Here is a 19,101-nt window from a genome sequence, read left to right as displayed (position 1 = left end):
TGATATTCCTGCCTCCATCCCCACAATCTCTTTAGCCCTAATAGGAGGAGAACATGGAGACACACAGCCAGGTCACCTTCTCATCTCAAACTTACTTACCCGTTGCCTTTATTATCTTTTGGTAGAAGGGCCGCTTGGTCTGTGAGTAAGATTGCTAAAATCTTTGTTTCTTTCACTCTGGGGCAATACCTGAGACTCTAGAGCAGGGGTGTCAAACTCAATTTCATTGAGGGCCGCATCAGCATTGCGGTTGCCCTCAAGGGGCCAGGTGGGCGTGGCCTACTGGGTGGGCGTGGCCTACTGGGTGGGCGTGGCCTACTGGGTGGGTGTGGCTAGAGTGCGAATGGCCTACTGGGTGGGCGTGGCCAGCTCTACATCGTTGGCATCAAGGGTGCCTATGGGGGCCTGGGCAGGAGTGGGACAGATCTGAGGGTCTCTGGCAGAAGGAGGGTCTCTGGGCCAGGGCCAAGGCAGTGGGGGCCGGTCCCTCACTGTTTCCAGGATGGCTTCACGGGCTGCATGAAACCACTTCGCGGGCCGGATCTGGCCCCCAGGCCTTGTGTTTGACATGTCTGCTCTAGAGGTTTTTCAGAGGGGGAAAAATAATACTTGGGGGAATTTCTTTAAAAAGCACCAAATAGTTAAATAGATTTAATTCCTTGAGGTTAAAATTAAACTCAAGCATGTCTTGTAATTAGGAGTCTTGCTCCTCTCCCAGCTTGCTGAATGTTGGAGATTAATAGAACGAGGGCCGCATTTGAGGAAGACACACTCTTCTACCTTTCTTCTACATTTAGGCAAGAAAAACCAAATGCACAGGTGTACTATAGGTCAGGGGTCTTCAAACCTTGCCCTTTTATGACTTGTGGACTTCATCTCCCAGAATTCCTCAGCCAGCGTGCCTGGCTGAAGAATTCTGGGAGTTGAAGTCCACAAGTCATAAAAGGGCCAAGTCTGAAGACTCCTGGTATAGGTGGTACCTCGCTCAATAGTAGTAACTGTGAGAGAGAACTCGGAGTCCTAGTAGACAATCACTTAAATATGAGCCAGCCGTGTGCTGCAGCTGCCAAAAAAGCCAACACAGTGCTAGGCTGCATTAACAGAGGGATAGAATCAAGATCACGTGAAGTACTAATACCACTTTACAATGCCTTGGTAAGGCCACATCTGGAATACTGCATCCAGTTTTGGTCACCACGATGTAAAAAAAATGTCGAGACTCTAGAAACAGTACAGAGAAGAGCAACAAAGATGATTGGGGGACTGGAGGCTAAAACATATACTGTAGGGAACGGTTGCTGGAATTGGGTATGTGTAGTTTAACGAAGAGAAGGGTGAGGGGTGACATGATAGCAGTGTTCCAATATCTCAGGGGTTGCCACAAAGAAGAGGGAGTCAAGCTATTCTCCAAAGCACCTGAAAGCAGGACAAGAAGCAACAGATGGAAACTAGTCAAGGAGAGAAGCAACCTAGAACTAAGGAGAAACTTCCTGACAGTTAGAACAACTTAACCAGTGGAACAACCTGCCTCCAGAAGCTGTGAATGCTCCAACACTGGAAGTTTTTAAGAAGAGACTGGACAGTCATTTGTCTGAAATGGTATAGGGTTTCCTGCCTGAGCCAGGGGGTTGGACTAGATGACCTCCAAGGTCCTGAGCTAATTTCAATACTGCAAGGAAGCTGAAGAAACAGTGGACCAGCTGGTAAACTACTGCAAGAAGATCACACAGACTGACTACAAGCAGTGGCATGACAAAGTAGCAACAATGGTGCATTGGAAGATCTGCAAGAAATGTCATTTGCCTGCAAGCAAGAACTGGTGGGATCATAAAATAGAGAAAGCCATAGAAAATGATAAAATTAAACTCCTCTGGGACATCAGAATTCAAACAGACAAGCATCTGCAACATAACACCCCGGACTTAACAATTGTCGATAAGAAAGACAAACACGTCTGGTTAGTGGACGTGGCAGTGCCTAGAGACAGCAGAATAGACAAAGAACTGGAGAAGATAACAAAATACAAAGACCTACAAAGAGAAATAGAAAGACTGTGGCAATGGCAAGCAAGGGTAGTACCAATAGTAATAGGCCCTTTGGGTGCAATCCCAAAACAACTGGAGCACCACTTGAACACCATTGGCATTGACAAATTCGCCATTAGTCAATTGCAAAAGGCGGCCTTACTGGGGACAGCTTCCATCCTGCGACGATATCCCTTAATACCATCAAACATCCACATCTGCCTATATCAGGTCCTTGGTAAGGACTTGATAAGTAGACAAAAATGCCAAATCCAGTCTGAACATCTGGCTGACTGTGCAATGATCAATAATAATAATAAAACAATGACGACAACAACAACAACAATAATTTTGGAAGGGACCTTGGAGGTCTTCTAGTCCAACACCCTGCATAAAGTAGGTTGTGTTGCAGGTTTCCTTTTGGGTCAGTACCTGGGGCTATCCAAACAGGGTGTCCACGTATGCCAGAACGTGGGTCTGGATTTCCAATGGAAGCCCCGCCTCTTTGTATACAGGGAGTCCTCAAAATATGACAGTAATGGAGTCTGCTCATTATGCTCATTAAGCGGGTCACCCACATGACCAACCTGATTCTGGGGTGCGGAGTGCCCAAAATGCTTTTCCATGACTGCGTGAGGAAGATGCAACCATTGGAACTTAGGAACTGGGTTATTTGTTGTTGTTGTTAGCTGCAAAGTTGTGTCCGACCCATTGCGACCCCATGGACAACGTTCCTCCAGGCCTTCCTGCCCTCTACCATCTTCTGGAGTCCAGTTAAGCTGATGCCTACTGCTTCAGTGACTCCATCCAGCCACCTCATTCTCTGTCGTCCCTTTCTTCTCTTGCCCTCAAACTTTCCCAGCATTAGGCTCTTCTCCAGTGAGTCCTTCCTTCTTATTAGGTGGCCAAAGTATTTGAGTTTTAGCTTCAGGATCTGGCCTTCTAAAGAGCAGTCAGGGTTGATCTCCTCTAGGACTGACCGGTTTGATCACCTTGCAGTCCAAGGGACTCGCAGGAGTCTTCTCCAGCATCATATTTCAGAGGCCTCAATTCTCTGGCGCTCAGCCTTTCTTATGGTCCAACTTTCACTGCCATACATTGCAACTGGGAAGACCATAGCCTTGACTATACGCACTTTTGTTGACAGGGTGATGTCTCTGCTTTTTAGTGTGCTGTCTAGATTTGCCATGGCTTTCCTCCCCAGGAGCAAGCGTCTTTTAATTTCTTGGCTACAGTCCTTATAACTGGGTTATAAGTACCTTTAAATCTGCCATAAATGGTCATAAGTCAAGGACTACCTGTCTCTAGCACCAGTCATGATCTCCCATCTATCACCTAGGAGATTCTGACCACTCTTTGTGGGCGCCCCGCCCCTGCCCAGATGTTTGATCATCTGAACCTAATTTTTCACTTCTTTTTTTTTTTAGTTTGAGGACTGAGATTTAGTTCCAGGGTTTCATCCACTTCTGCCATCCACTCTTAATTGATGAGTTCATTTTTAGATTGTGTCAGTTACAGAAATAGTGCCACCCAAGCATTCTCAAGCAGAGGGGAAAGTTTCCATAGCGATGAACTGCGGTAGATTTTTCCCTTGAAAATAGAGTTGCTTTTTCCAAGCTGCCGTAAGGTTCTTCTTTTATTCAAAATAATTTTCGAAAGGAAGTGGACCTAGGTGACCTTTGCCTTTCCTTCCTAATCCACAGATCGGTGATTCTAGATCTCAGCCAAACCTATCCCATGTTTGCACTAACATTGTGTCATCAAGAAATTCCAGATGAAACGGGCCTTCCCCCCCCCCCCCCCGTCTGTATTTCTCTCTCTTAGGATGCTTTGTTGTTGTTGTTGTTGTTAGTTGCGAAGTCGTGTCCGACCCATCGCGACCCTATGGACAACGTTCCTCCAGGCCTTCCTGTCCTCTACCATCTTATGGAGTCCATTTAAGCTCATGCCTACTGCTTCAGTGACTCCATCCAGCCACATCATTCTCTGTCGTCCCCTTCTTCTATTGCCCTCAATCTTTCCCAGCATTAGGCTCTTCTCCAGTGAGTCCTTCCTTCTCATTAGGTGGCCAAAGTATTTGAGTTTTAGCTTCAGGATCTGGCCTTCTAAAGAGCAGTCAGGGTTGATCTCCTCTAGGACTGACCGGTTTGATCGCCTTGCAGTCCAAGGAACTCGCAGGAGTCTTCTCCAGCACCATAGTTCAAAGGCTTCAATTCTTTGGCGCTCAGCCTTTCTTATGGTCCAACTTTCACTGCCATACATTGCAACTGGGAAGACCATAGCCTTGACTATATGCTTTAGAAATTCTTCAAAAGTTCTTCCCAAGTTTTTCAGTTGCCGTTTTACTGTCTGCTGCTGTTGCACCTTTTTGTGCAGTCAAGCTGCTTCCCACAGCTTCCTTGAGGCATTTGAAAGCCTCCTGAGATATTTTATATATATTTGCATCTGGAGAAGATGCAAAGCCCAAATGATCAAGAGCAGCTTCTTACTGATGAAATGTGCTCCCATCTTAAGTTTTTAGGAGAGAGGTTAGTCTGAGAAGACTTGATGCAGATACACAAACACGCTATGGAGATCTTTCTTCATATTTTACAATATTTGAACCTGAAGTCATCGTTACAATAAAGGCGGAGAGGGTAGGACCAGGAAAAGGAACCACCTTTGCAAAATGTCGACACAACATTAATTTGGTAGCTCATTTGCTCACTGAAGAGGACTGGATGTACGGAGGTTAAAGTGCCAAGTTTGAAAAACCCTACATTTAAAAACTGATAATGTTACCTAGTTGGGTAATGAAACGCCTGCAAGAAAACCACCAAACTCAGAGAGCACCTAGGACCCCATAGTCCTACTCTTCCTCTCTGCACACCTTGCTGCCTTTTAGCACTGATGATGTTCTCTAGTTAGGCCATGAAACGTCTGTAAGAAAACAACCAAGCTTGGAGCGCACCAAGGATCATGCAGTCCTCGTCCTCCTCTTCATTTATGCAAACCCCTTCTCCGTTGTAGCACTGAAGATGTTACCTACTTGGGTCATGAAATGTCTGTAAGAAAACCACCGTACTCGGAAAGCGCCAAGGACTTCACTGAATTATTTTTTTAATATATGTTTGCTTCCTTATTTCATCAGAATGTTCTTTTTTGTTCATTTTTAAGAGGGATGCACGTGGCTATCATTTTATGTGGGAACCTGGCCCAGAGACTCCTTCTGTTCTGCTTGAGGAGATTCTCACAACAGGTTAGCTTTGTCCTTAACCCCAATAGGAAGCCTAAAGAATCATGATTTAAGTGTGCTGGCTTGAAGTCACTCGCGTGTTAACTTTCTGCTCTCGGTAATACTGTTTAAATAAAAATGTTCCTTCATGCCGTGTCCCAAGAACATTAAGCGAAATACACCCACTTATTTTTTTTTCTTTTAAGATTGTTTGTTGGGTTTTCTTGCTGGACTGCAAAACAGAAGTGAATCAGCAGTCCAGAAAAAGGAAGGAGATTGGTGGCTGGCAGAGACTATGCAACAGAAATGGGGCGTGCTTTAATTTAGACTGAGCCCTGAGCTGGAAAAGGTTTCTAAAGAAATGTGGTTTGTCATTAAATATTTAGTGCTGAACAGCAGGTGCCCAAAGTTGATTTAAGCCTGTGTTGTCTCATGAGCCCCATAACTTTCTGATTCCTTTACAGTGCGTTCTCCAATATTGTAGACAACAGCTGCTCGAATTGTGGATCTTTTTCTTTTTTCTCTTTTTGTTCTTTCTGGCAAACGGTTGTTTTTCTCAGTATGAAAAATGTTCACCTCCCTGGAAAGGAAGTGTAGAAGTCAGCCAGGAAGGCAGATAAGTGAGAATTGCCACACCTTTGAGAAATATGTATACAGAGGGCTGACATTTCCTCACATTTCCCTATTGTAATGTAATTGCTAAGTTCCGAGGAACAGCTAACTATTATGGAACTCAGACAGGTAGATTGGAAGGAGGGTGGAGTAAGATGACTTCAGAGGAGGCCAGCCACATTTTGTTCCCTTCTTGGATTAGCAGCAACTGTGAAGGTGTGTGCAAAACAGCAACAGGTCCCTTGCGTAAAGAGTGGCTCGCATCCCACATTCGAAAGTCACCACGCAGCCTTGCGTAAGGTATTTGGGAGAAGCAAGTTTCATCTCTCTGGACTTTGATTCAGTCCAGGCATTTGTTTCATTTAAGGATGTGTTTGCTTTTATAATAATACGGTAATAAATTTGCTAACACAATCCAGTGCTGTGTTTCTTATACAGGTAGTCCTGTACTTACAACTTACAACTACAATTCTTCCCAACATTTCAGTTAATAATAACAATAATAGTAAAGTTGGAAGGGACTTTGGAGGTCATCTAGCCCTGGGCTTTTCAACCTTTTCACCCATTGTACCACTTTTAGGATATGGCAACATCCGAGGACCACCAGTCGCCTAGCAAGGTGTCAAAAACTTGATGACCAAAAAAAAAAGGAAAGGAAAAAAGTGATGAAGTACAGGTAGTCCTTACAACAGAGCTCTTCCTCCTGTTTGAGGTTTTCATTGTTGTGAGCATTTCTGTTGAGGATTGGCAGCGGGGGTGGGAGGGGGGTGTTTGGTTTTTATTCCCCCCCCATTTGCTTGGTGGTTGCAGCAGGTTTTGGTCACTTCACATGACCCTGGGACACTGTGACCATCATAAATATGAATCAGTTGCCAAGCATCTGAATGTAAATCACAAGACCCTGGAGATGCTGCAACATTCCAGCTGATCGCTGCTTCTTCTGGGCTCAGCAGAAGCGCCAGGATCAGCGCTGAGCTCCAGCTGGATCCTGGCGCTGATCCTGGTGCTTCCGCTGAGAGCTGACAGCCCTGCAGTTGCAGCCGTCTCTCGCTCAGGCTTGTGTGGTGCTGCCACCGGTTCAGCTCATTCCCCTCCCCCACTACCACTTTTCTAGGATGGTCGCGTACCACCTGCCAGGTGGCAATGTACCACAGGTGGTACCCGTACCACTGGTTGAAAAGCCCTGATCTAGTCCAACCCACTGCTCAGGCAGGAAACCCTATACCATTTCAGACAAATGGCTGTCCAGTCTCTTCTTAAAAACTTCCAATGTTGGTTCATTCAGAACTTCTAGAGGCAGGTTGTTCCACTGGTTAATTGCTCTGACTGTCAGGAAATTTCTCCTTAGTTTCAGGTTGCTTCTCTCCTTGGTTAGTTTCCATCCGTTGCTTCTTGTCCTGCTTTCAGGTGCTTTGGAGAGTAGCTTGACTCCCTCTTCTTTGGGGCAGCCCCTGAGATATTGGAACACTGCTATCATGTCCCCCCTCGTCCTTCTCTCCATTAAACTAGACGTACCCAATTCCAGCAACCATTCTTTATATATTTTAGCCTCCAGTCCCCGAATCAGTTGCTACGTAGAAGAGTTATTTAGTCAATTTTGTCCCATTTTACGACTTTTCTTGCCACCGTTGTTAAGTGAATCACTGCAGTTGTTAAGTGAGTAACATGGTTAAGTGAATCTGGCTTCCCCATTGACTTTGCTGGTCAGAGGGTCACAAAAAAATAGCAACAGTGCCTTAGACTTACATATTGCTTCATAATGCTCTACAGCCCTCTCTAAGCGAATGCCAGCCTATTGCCACCAACAATCTGGGTCCTCATTTTAGTGACCCTGGAAGGATGAGTTGACCTTGAGCTGGTCAGGATCGATCTCCTGGCTGTGGGCAGTGAGTTAGCCTGCAATCCTGCATTCCAACCACTGCGCCACCAGGGCTCTTAATGATCACACGAACCCTGCACCCTGCAACTGTCCTAAAAATGAATCAGTCCCCAAGCATCCAAAGTTTGATCATCTAACCATGGGGATGCTGCAACGGTTACAAGTGTGACAAAAATTCATAAGTCACTTTTTTCAGTGCAGTTGTAACATAGCACGGTCACTAACGAACTGCTGTGAATCGAGGACTATTTGTAGCCATGATGGTGAGGAAAGTGTGTTTTTCAGCCTGTTGTGCTCTATAATCTTCTATCCACACTGAAGTGTTTGCTGTGACAGCAGCAAAATCTTTTCGGAGAATGATTCATTTAGCTTGCTCGCCGGAGTTGAAACTACTCGGTCTTGCTCATCCTGAGATGTGTCATCCTTTGGTGCTTCAGGACTTGTCACTCAGAAGTACTACCGGTTCGGTCATTTCCAAGTTCATATAGAATAGGTTTCCTTGCAGTGCATTCTTTGTTCATTCTGCAGCACAACGGATGCAAATTTGTATTTTCCAACTATGAAATCCTGGCTAAGTATCTATGATCCAAGGAGCAGTTTATACAATCAGAGACATATGCTGTGACTTCAAATTAACAAATACACCTATTTTCTAGGGCCTGCATGCCTTAAAACCCAGGCTGTCACTAACAGATTAACAGAGTTGGAAGGGACCCCATGGAGGTCTTCTAGTCCAGGGGTCCCCAACCCCCAGTCTGTGGACCAGTACCAGGCCGCGGCATGCCAGTAACTGGTCTGCAAACAAGCAAAGCCCCATTTGTGAGATACAGGCAGCACACGAAAATACGCCCCCTCTGGTCCATGGAAAAACTTCTCTCCACGTAACTGGTTTCTGGTGCCCAAAAGGTTGGGGACCTCTGGTCTAGTCCAACGCTCTGCATAAGCAGGAGAGTCTATACCAGGGGTAGGCAACCTTGGCTCTTTTATGACTCGTGGACTTCAACTCCCAGAATTCCTGAGCCAGCATGGGGGAACTATGGCCCCTTCATGACTCGTGGACCTCAACTCCCAGAATTCCTGAGCCAGCCACGCTGAGGGAAAAGGGAGAGGTTTCCAAGCTCAGGAATTCTGGGAGTTGAAGTCCACGAGGCGTAAAAGAGCCAAGGTTGCCTATCCCTGCATACCAATGGTTATCCAACCTCTTCTTAAAAGCCTCCTGTGCTTAGGTCCAGCATCTCCATAATAACGTTGCTAGTAGTTTGTTCTCCGTGCTGGTTATGTAGTTTAGGAACATTTCGTCATCAGACTAGATTCTCTTCTGCTTTTATAGATCTTATGTGGCAAGTTGGTCATGTAACCAACCGACTGGTCACGCCCTGTGAGGGTCATCTGGTGGTAATGTCACCTTGGCTGGTTATGTGACCGACTGATCACACTGTGATCACACATTTCTGAATATTTCTATGCATTTTCCACCATTTCTAATCCGTGTAATAAGTTTGAATTATTTCCCTAGAATGACTACTAGACCTTCCACCCCAGTGCAAAAATCAGCTTCTTTATTTGACCTCTGCTTTTGAGAACCGCTGCTATTTTTTTGACATTCTTCCTGAATGTCTGGAACATTGTCCTTGGTCTCTATGCCTTCTATTTTAGAGCCATTTTTGTTCTATATTAAGTTGATAAATATGAAAATATTTCCCACTTGTGGTCATAATTTTGGACATTCTGTGCCTGTAATGATAGGGCAGGGATCACTACCAAATATGTAATAGGCTTGAAATAGCTGCCTGGGTTAGCTAAGGCAGAACTGCTTTGGAAAGCTACGTTTTTGCTATGTTCTGGATGCTGGAGTTGGATCTAACCTGTCAAAGTCCCACTTTCTGTGCAGTTATGTTTGATTAGTGTTTTCTGGAATGAATTTACCCCATATTATTGGACAGATGGTCTCAGATATGTCTTGAAAGAAACTTCAATACTGTTTGGTAGTCTTCTTTGTAACTTTTTTTAATCTGGTCCCTGCAAAAAAATGAAAGTAGAGTTTAACTGGAGAAGGGGATCCAAAAATCCTCAGCATCTAAACTTGCAAAGGGAAATTCTTTTGTTGAATTTCCATTAGTTTGCTCTGGATAGTATAATTCCCTGTAAGCAGAAAACCAACAGTTAGAAAGAATATATTTTTTTCCTAATAGCTTTGCATATGCTCATGTCTGTCTTTCAGCTTTATATTTTTTTCTCTGTTTTGAATAAATAATAAAGATCCACAGATAAGTGCGCAGGTCTAAAGGTTGTTCAAGGCTTGCCTTGTTTTGAAGAAAAATGATTTTGTTGTTTCAGAAGGGGACATTTCTTTGCTCGTAACCATCTGCTCCGTGGGATTAACTTCTAAATCACAGTTTGGGTAGAACTGGGAAAAGTTCATTCTGATTATTTTCTTTACTCGGGCTTACATTTTTACAAAAAGTTTTAAATAATTACAAGCACACGTACAGTAAACAAAGGCACTTTGTGTGAGATAGTAGGACATAGTCTGCAAATGAAATAATAAACTCAATAATTACACAGAGTAATGGAGCTATGAAGCCTTCTGTCCAATTGAATTTAAACTACAACATGAGTTTTGTAGCTGATCTTTTGTTGCTTTTCTCGCACATGTTTGTAGATAATGCTCAAGTTTAATAGGACAAAGGTCAGGATTAGGAACCTCTTTTTTTTCTGCCATTCCAAGCTCATGAAGATAGACAATGGCACTTGGTAACTGCAGAGCACTTCAGGATTAAAGTGGAAGTCTGGAGATGCAGAGACTTCCATGCAAATGTTTCATTGAGCAGGATGTAGGCGTGAACCAGTTCTAAAGTCTTGCACGGACTCTGAAAACTCGCAAAGCATTCTTGTTTCATACAATTAGCGGGCAGCCGAAACTTGAGTTTCTGGAATGCATGAGACCTTCTTTGACAGTTCGTGCAGTTGGCAGAGTAATAATGTTTCATGCCAACATCTTACCTGTAAATGATTTTTTTTTTTAGTTTTAATCGTAATGTAACGTGTGCGAATAGCTGCTTGAAACTGAATGTAAATCGCTTTAAACTGGGTTGTAAAAGAATTTGATTTTTTCTTAACGGAGCTGTCAGAGTATGGGCTACTTAACTTTCACAGTTCTAATGCCAACTTAGCTTCTGTGGACCTCATCCCATGCCTAAGAGGTTCCTAAGTGGGCGTGCATAGATGCATTAACCCCCTGTCACATTTTCATCTTCTCATTTTGTTTGCTCAAATTTGAACATTTTGCTTGATGAACTGAATGAATGAGGGAGTGAATGAGTGAATGAATGAATGAATGAATGGCGCTGGGGTGTAGGAATAGAATCCTAGACATCAGGATAGAATCAGAGACATCATTGGCTTTTGTAATGTGGCATGTTTCTGCAGCTATTCTTCACTTTCTTCTAAGATGTTGCTTTCTACTTAACAAAGCCAAATGGGGTGATTCATTGGCATGAGAAATGTTAGCTCGGCTTGCCCCAAAGGTGCTTTTTCAGGAGGCAACTGGACTTCCTTGTTTTTCTTTGAGGACGTTTTGCTTCTCATCCCGGAAGCTTCTTCAGCTCTGACAGAAGTGAGCTGAAGAGAGAACTGAAGAAGCTTCTTGGATGAGAAGCGAAATGCCTTCAAAGAAAAACAAGGAAGTCCAGTTGCCTCTTGAAAAAGTACCTTTGGGACAACCGTGACTTGGGCGATTGAGAATCTCCATTGACAGCTGGGCTTGTAATTCTTTTGGGATATTTTTTCCCCTTTCCTACCGGTTCTAAAGGTAACAGCACATCCATAAATGTTGACCAGATGTTTTCCTGTATGTATTATTGAGGGGATTGTCAGCTTCCTCTGCCTGATCATCCTGGGTTTTTGTATTAAGCATTGCAATATTGGTTTAATCAACAATATGGATGCTTGTTATTCTTGAGGTGTAATTCCTGAATTCATTCTTGCATGGTAATGCTGAGCTTGGGGAAAAAAAATAGCTTCTTGACTGTTGTTTTAATTTCTTTGAGGAGACAGGTGGCTTTTGCAAATCCCTTTTGATGAATTTCGAAACGAAGACCATATCTCCTAGTGACTCAGCCCTTTTGCAGAAGTTTAATCAGCCTTCTGGACTGAGTTTTCCATGGGATTTTCACTTCTACTTTCAGGGTATTACAGATGTTGGAAGAGTTGGCTTTCAAACCTCTGGAATTCCTTTGGCCAGGAAATGCTGGCCAAATATTTCTATCGGCCCTGCTGAGTTTAATGCTACAATCTCTCTGCAGTCATTTTTTTTAGTTTGTTATAAACCCACACAATGTATTATTAGCCTGACTACATCCATTTTCCAGAATTAATAATGATATGCTTCAAACATTGTTTGCTGAGATAGTTTTTTAAGCTGTCACATTATGGTTTCAGCCTCTTTGTTTCTGAAGCCTCACCAATTCCTCTGTTAAAAAAATATATATAATCCTGGAATCTGTAAGGACAGAATGAAAAAGCAGATTTTGATCCACAAGGATATTAGAAAATAAAGAGCACTCGTAAGTTTACAGGCTTTCCGATAAGTGTTTTGCTTGCTGCTGGCTTTAAGTATCTAAAAAATACTGCTGGCAGTAATTTTACTGACTATAAAACACAAAGCTATGGAATATTCTCAAGGAGAGATGTGAAAATAATCCAAGCTTCATAGGGAGACGTTTGGAGTTGTCTTTCACCAAGTAGAATCTCAGTGAAAAATATATATATATATATTTTGACTATTTTAAAATAGCTCAGTGCCCAGAAGCGTTTTCCTTAAGAGAAAAGAAAAAAATCTCACTGTACCAGAGGAACATAATACATGAAATGTGCATTTTTCTTAGTCAAAATTAAATCCTTATTCAGTTCTTACTTAACCGCCAGAAATGTGCAGATCAGGAGATTTTGGGAAACAGTAGACCAGGGGTGTCAAAATCAATTTCATTGAGGGCCGCATCAGCATTGCAGTTGCCCTCAAGGGGCTGGGTGGGTATGGCCTGGGTGGGCGTGGCCTACTGGGTGGGCGTGACTAAAGTGCATATGGCCTACTGGATGGGCGTGGCCAGCTCTACATCGTTCGCATCAAGGGTGCCTATGGGGGCCTGGGCAGGAGTGGGACAGATCTGAGGGTCTCTGGCAGAAGGAGGGTCTCTGGGCCAGGGCCAAGGCAGCAGGGGCCGGTCCCTCACTATTTCCAGGATGGCTTTGTGGGCCACATGAAACCACTTCGCGGGCCGGATCCGGCCCCCGAGCCTTGTATTTGACATGTCTGCAATAGACTATTCAGCCTTTACTCCAAATTATGGCATTCTGAGGACAGTATCCCAAACGCCACAAACCTTTTCCCATTACAGAAAATCTGCATCTATAAAGCCATACAAAAATTAAAAAAGGGGGGGGGAGCTATGAAAATGAGCAAACGGGCTAGAATAATTTCACGTTCTTCCTTGTAAGCTATCCAAACGAAGAGTGGTAGCATTTGTAAGGCCACACTTGGAATACTGCATCCAGTTTTGGTCACCACAATGTAAAAAGGATGCTGCGACTCTAGAAAGAGTGCAGAGAAGAGCAACAAAGATGATCAGGGGACTGGAGGCTAAAACATACAGGGAACGGTTGCTGGAATTGGGTATGTCTAGTTTAATGAAGAGAAGGACCAGGGGTGACCTGATATTAGTGTTCCAATGTCTCAGGGGCTGCCACAAAGAACAGGGAGTCAAGCTATTCTCCATAGTGCCTGAAGGTAGGACAAGAAGTGACGGATGGAAACTAACCAAGGAGAGAAGCAACCTAGAACTAAGGAGAAACTTCCTGACAGTTAAAACAATTAACCAGTGGAACAACCTGCCTCCAGAAGCAGTGAATGCTCCAACACTGGAAGTTTTTAAGAAGAGACTGGACAGCCATTTGTCTGAAATGGTATAGGGTTTCCTGCCTGAGCAGGGGGTTGGACTAGAAGACCTCCAAGGTCCCTTCCAACAACTCCTCCTCCTCCTCCTGCTTCTTCTCCTTCTCCTCCTCCTCCTCCTCCTCCTCCTCCTCCTTATTCTTCTTCTAAGAGATTTTTCCCAGTTGCTACAGCAAAACACACTATACCAGGGGTCCCCAACCCCTGGACCAGTACCGGGCCACGGCCTGCCAGCAGCTAGTCCGCACAAGCAAACAAAGCCCCATCCGCGGGATGCAGGCATTACACAAAACTACGCACCCTCCGGTCTGTGGAAAAACCTCTCTCCATGGAACTGGTCCCTGATGCCCAAAAGTTTGGGGACTTCTGCACTACTCTACAGCCATTTGCTTAGTGACCATTCAAAGTTACAACAGCACTGAAAAAAGTGAGTGACCATTTTTCGCCATCCTCGTCATGTGATCAAGACTCGAAAGCTTGGCAACTGGCATGTACTGATGACAGTTGCAATGTCTCGGGGTCACATGTTCCCCTTTTGTAATCATCTGACAAGCCAAGTCAATGGAGGAGCCAGATTCGCTTAACAGATGTGTAACTAATTTAACAACTGCAGTAAGTTGTTTAACAACTGTGACAAGAAAGGTTATAAAATGGGGGCAAAGCTCACTTAACAGCTGTCTCGCTTAGCAACAGAAATTCTGGGCTTGATTGTGTGGTCGTAAGTTGAGGACTTCCTGTATTGTGGTTTTGCCTACTACTGCAGCCATGGTTCACAAATTAACCAGCCTCAACACACAAGATCAGTGGCTTGGCTGCCTTGCTCCCTTCTTGTATTTTGGCCTTTTTCCATATATAGATTCAGGCAATGAGTCACATCCAGTGGTGGGATTCAGCCGGTTTGCACCGGTTCGGCAGAACCAGTAGCTACATTTTGCTGAGTTTGGAGAACTGGCTGAAGGCACACTGCTTCTGGAAGTCCATTGTAGGCCTCGGAGGCCTGGAGGAGGCCTCCCAGGCCTAGAACGGCCTGCTGAAAGTGCATGGATGCCACTTCTGGAAGTATGTTCTAGGCCTCAGAGGCCCAGGCCTGCATCCATTAAGAGAACCGGTTGTTTAGGTATTTGAATCCCATCACTGGTCACATCCCACCAGTATCCCAGTTGAGAAACACCAGAGTACCGACTGCCATCACACAATTGAATATACTTTCATGTTTTGCTTAGCATGGAGCAGTTTTCTACTAAAGGCTTCTGCTTAGCATCAGATCACGTTTTTGCTAACCCAGAAAGCATTCCCAGAAATGGGAATGCTCTGGTATCCTTCCAGTGAACAATGTTGTTTAGTGTGACCTTTCACTTGCACCTTTCCTCTAGTTGCACCTGCCTTCTGGATATTTGTGCTCCCTCTGGATAGTTGCACAACTCTCCTGCAAATGGTTAAAAATTCAGCTGCGCTTGTAGGTTTGGCTGGTTGGTTGAGTTCCTGGAAACCGCACACAGTTTCTGTGTGTGTGTGTGTGTGTGTGTGTGTGTGTGCGCGCGCGCGCGCATGCTTTTCTTTTTAATTGTTTTCTTCTTTAAAAAAAAAAGTAAGTTTCCCAGAGTCATTTGGGAGTTGGTTGACCTTCCACACTTAATAAAATAAATTTGGGCATCATGTCACTGGCATCCAGCTTCTCTTTTGAGGATGGTCTGTCTGTCCTTCTTTGTTTACTTTGATGATCGATCCTTCCTTTGATGGTGCCGATCACTCCCAAGGCTTTTTTTTTCCAAGGAGAACTGGCAGATTCTGGTCCTGAAGGAAAGAAAGCTGCCTCAGTGGAACTAGTTCAAACTAAAAGTTCAAAAACTAAAAGTGAAGCAACATGATGAATAAAATAACACGTTGAGTTACAACTGACTGACTGAGCATCTAGGACTGGGGTCTTCAAACGTGGCCCTTTTATGACTTGTGGACTTCAACTCCCAAAATTCCTCAGCCAGCATGCACGCTGGCTGAGGAATTCTGGGAGTTGAAGTCCACAAGTCATAAAAGGGCCAAGTTTGAAGACCCCTGCCCTATATACCATTTCAGGCAAGTGGCTGTCCAGTCTCTTCTTAAAAACCTCCAGTGATGAAGTACCCACAATTTCTGAAGGCAACTTCTGTTCCACTGGTTAATGGTCCTCACTGTTAGGAACTTTCTCCTTAATTCCAGGTTGCTTCTCTCCTTCATTGGTTTCCATCTGTTGCCTTCAGGTGCTTTGGAGAATAGGTTGACCCCTTCATCTTGGTGGTAGCCCCTCAAATACTGGAAGACTGATCGCTATACTTAGATTATGCCTCCCATACTTCCAATTGGGCCATTTTATTTTTCCCTCAACATCTCCAGTTTTAAAAGAATATTAGGAGGAGAATGAATACGGTGCTAGAAGTATAACTACATCCCAGCATGAAGCTGAACTCCTTAATTTATAGCAGACTATTTATACCTTCCAGTACCAGCTGGGAAGATACTCATGGAAAATATTCAGGATTGTTCCGGAAAGTTAATCTGTAAACAGATTGCTGGGTCAGTGTTTTAGGGGGATTTTACTTTTCCCTTGCCTGCTGGCATTTTTTCTGTAAGCCTGGCCATTTATGTAACTGCCGCTGTAAACATCTTCTTCAAAAGCTGTATTGACAGGGACACACAAAAAAAATTGCAAGCGTATGGGAGGAGACAGGCATAGACTGGCAGTGTGGATGTTGCACAGAAAAATGAAAGACGGGCTGAAAAGGAGAAATATTAGATTATTTGTGCAGTAGATATCCTGTCTCTCATTGTGCTTGGCTTTAGAATTGACAGACTCGATTGAAAAAGTGAGTGATGAAGAGGCAAGATACACTAATGGGAGGGTTCATTATTTTCTTATTATGCTTTGGATTATATAATGGTGATACAGTAGACCATCTGAGGTCTCCTTTGTATGAATGAAGCCTTGATGTTTCTCCAGAATGTGCATTATTGGCATGTGCTGTGTCTGTCTGTCTGTCTGTCTGTCTGTCTGTCTGTCTGTCTGTCTGTCTATCTATCTATCTATCTATCTATCTATCTATCTATCTATCTATCTATCGTATAACTCCCCATCTCTCTCTCTCTTATCTCTGAATTATCTCTTATCTCTCTGTGTCTGTGTCTGTCTGTCTGTATCTATATCTACCTCTATCTCCATCTCTATTTCTCTCTATATATATATATCTTAACTATCTCCTGCCTGCCTGCCTGCCTGCCTGCCTGCCTGCCTATCTATCTATCTATCTATCTATCTATCTATCTATCTATCTATCTATCTATCTATCTATCTATCTATCTATCTATCTATCTATCGTATAATTCTCCATCTCTCTCTCTATTATCTCTGAACTATCTCTTATTTCTTTGTGTGTCTGTGTATCTATCATCTATCTATCTATCTATCTATCTATCTATCTATCTATCTATCTATCTATCTATCTATCTATCTATCTCCCTATGTATCTACCTCTATTTCTTTATATCTATCTCACTATTTCTTTATCTCTCACTCTTTCTCCCTCTTTCTCTATTTCTCCATCTCTGTATCTATCTCTTCAATATCTCTTTTCTCTCTATCTCTGCCCCACCCTCTCTCTCCATCCGTCCATCATCTCTTTGTGCACATGCACAACCATGCACATGGTGATGTGAAACTGTTATAAATTTCAGTCTGAAAGGTAGCCAAAGCCAAATGGACCTCTTGGTGTCCAGCAAGTCCTCTCTGGCTATCACCATGCGATTGAAGCCTCCTCATCCATTTTTTGCAACATTGCACAATGTCCCAAACGAGGAAGATGAAATAATGGAAATCTTTGGGGCATATTTCACAGTTGGGTAGGGTAACAGCTCCTGTCAATGGGCGCCCCAGCCTGAAGAAAACTTGGGACATAACTATTCCCAAATGCATTCCGCTTCTAAATTGGAAGAGATCCCGAAGTCTTGTTGGCTTCGTCTCCTCCTTGCTTTGGACTTCTGTGCTCATGAAGCAGGATCAGGCGTCATAATTTATTTCCTGGAGTAGGCCGAGAATGATGGGGACACCCCCTGGGCCATTCAGAGGGCAGCCATCAACGTTGTGGCTCCATAGCTTGGGAAGGCAGAAGCACTGAAGCTTCTCTGGGCTCTGAGACATCACAGTACACAGTTGTGGAAACCTGCCAACCTATAATAACTCTTCCCATAATCAGTTGAGCATCCCCCGATTATGGTCCAGGAAAAAAAATCTCCCTAACAAGCACTAAAGATATTTTACAAGTGAATGGTTCATAAAAGGTTGCAGGAACTAGAAATGCCCTGCCTTGTGCATTGTACTTGTCCCCCTTCCGATGACATGGCCATTAAGGATTGTAAGTTCCCCTCCCAAAAAAAGCAAATCTGTTCCCATAAGAATCAGGCTTTTGTCCATCAAAAGCGTCTGGATTATTTGAACCTGGTGTTTCGAAGGGTCAAGTTACAGCAAGGTTGTTAAAATACAACTTAATTCCATTGTGGTTCACGTGAACACAACAACAATGTACTCACGTCATCCTTAAAACTTAGTAAGGAGATGACAGGAGCCTGGTTTCTGATTAAGAATTTATTTGTTGGACATAAATATGCTTGAAATATGAAACAAAAAAACCTCAGAACAAAATGCACAATAGAAATCTTAACGGGAATCCTGTTCAGGTTGAGAAATACGGTTCTTTTTTAGCTGTGTGATTCAGTGATATTTTACGTGTTCTTGATAAAACTTCTCTATCAATCTTTATGGCTATTACTCAACAACCTGGCAAATTGTTTTTCAGCTCACTCAGTTAACAGGAGCAAGTGATAGACTTCTTATTTGTGGCTGTGGACAACACTGGGATTTTGTTTAGGCTACGGTTTTAAATCACTTGGAATTCCTAGACATGTTTTTGATATAAATATTTCATCTGCTTCAGATTAATACTGAAATCATTAACTAATTAAGAGAAATGACGGTTGAAAATTCCTATGAGTCTAAGAAGGGAAAGAGTAAATGCTAAAAAAAAATCATTCACATATATTTGTGTTTGCATGTGTGTGTATAAATGTGCACGTGTGTGGGTGCATGTGTGTGTGCATATGTATCTAAAAGGCTACATATGGATCCCTTTTAGTGTGTGTATCCCTATGAGCGTCTTGGTGATGAAAATATTGTGCAGAGGTCCAATTGAGGAATATAAATAGTAATCACGTTCATGTGAATATTGCAATGTACGTGTACAATGCATACATATTTTTTCCTTAAAACTTTTGTTTTGTGTTTTGTATACCGTGATAAAAAGGGACACAGTGGCTCAATGGGTTAGGACGCTGAGCTTGTCGATCAGATGGTCGGCAGTTTGGCGGGTCGAATCTCGAGTGCCGCGTAACAGAGGGG

The 19,101-nt window shown here is 43.5% G+C and overlaps 1 protein-coding gene across 2 annotated transcripts in view; it reads left to right on the top strand.

Moving 5' to 3' along the window:
- The window catches only part of FAM107B (family with sequence similarity 107 member B), a 60,777-nt gene that overhangs the window by 11,828 nt on the left and 29,848 nt on the right, over nucleotides 1-19,101 (top strand). The window contains exon 1 of one of the 2 annotated variants that reach the window (XM_081331852.1): nucleotides 5,112-5,262. The exons of the other annotated variant lie outside the window; for it this stretch is intronic. Coding sequence (XP_081187978.1) covers nucleotides 5,205-5,262 — 58 coding nt within the window. The 5' untranslated portion in view covers nucleotides 5,112-5,204. Of the gene's footprint in view, nucleotides 1-5,111; nucleotides 5,263-19,101 lie in introns of those variants that run through there. 2 annotated transcript variants of the gene reach the window in all.

This window comes from Vipera berus (genome assembly GCF_964194415.1).
Source record: "Vipera berus genome assembly, chromosome: 6".
In the NCBI taxonomy this organism is placed as follows: Eukaryota; Metazoa; Chordata; class Lepidosauria; order Squamata; family Viperidae; genus Vipera; species Vipera berus.
This window is presented reverse-complemented; position numbering and strand designations above follow the sequence as displayed.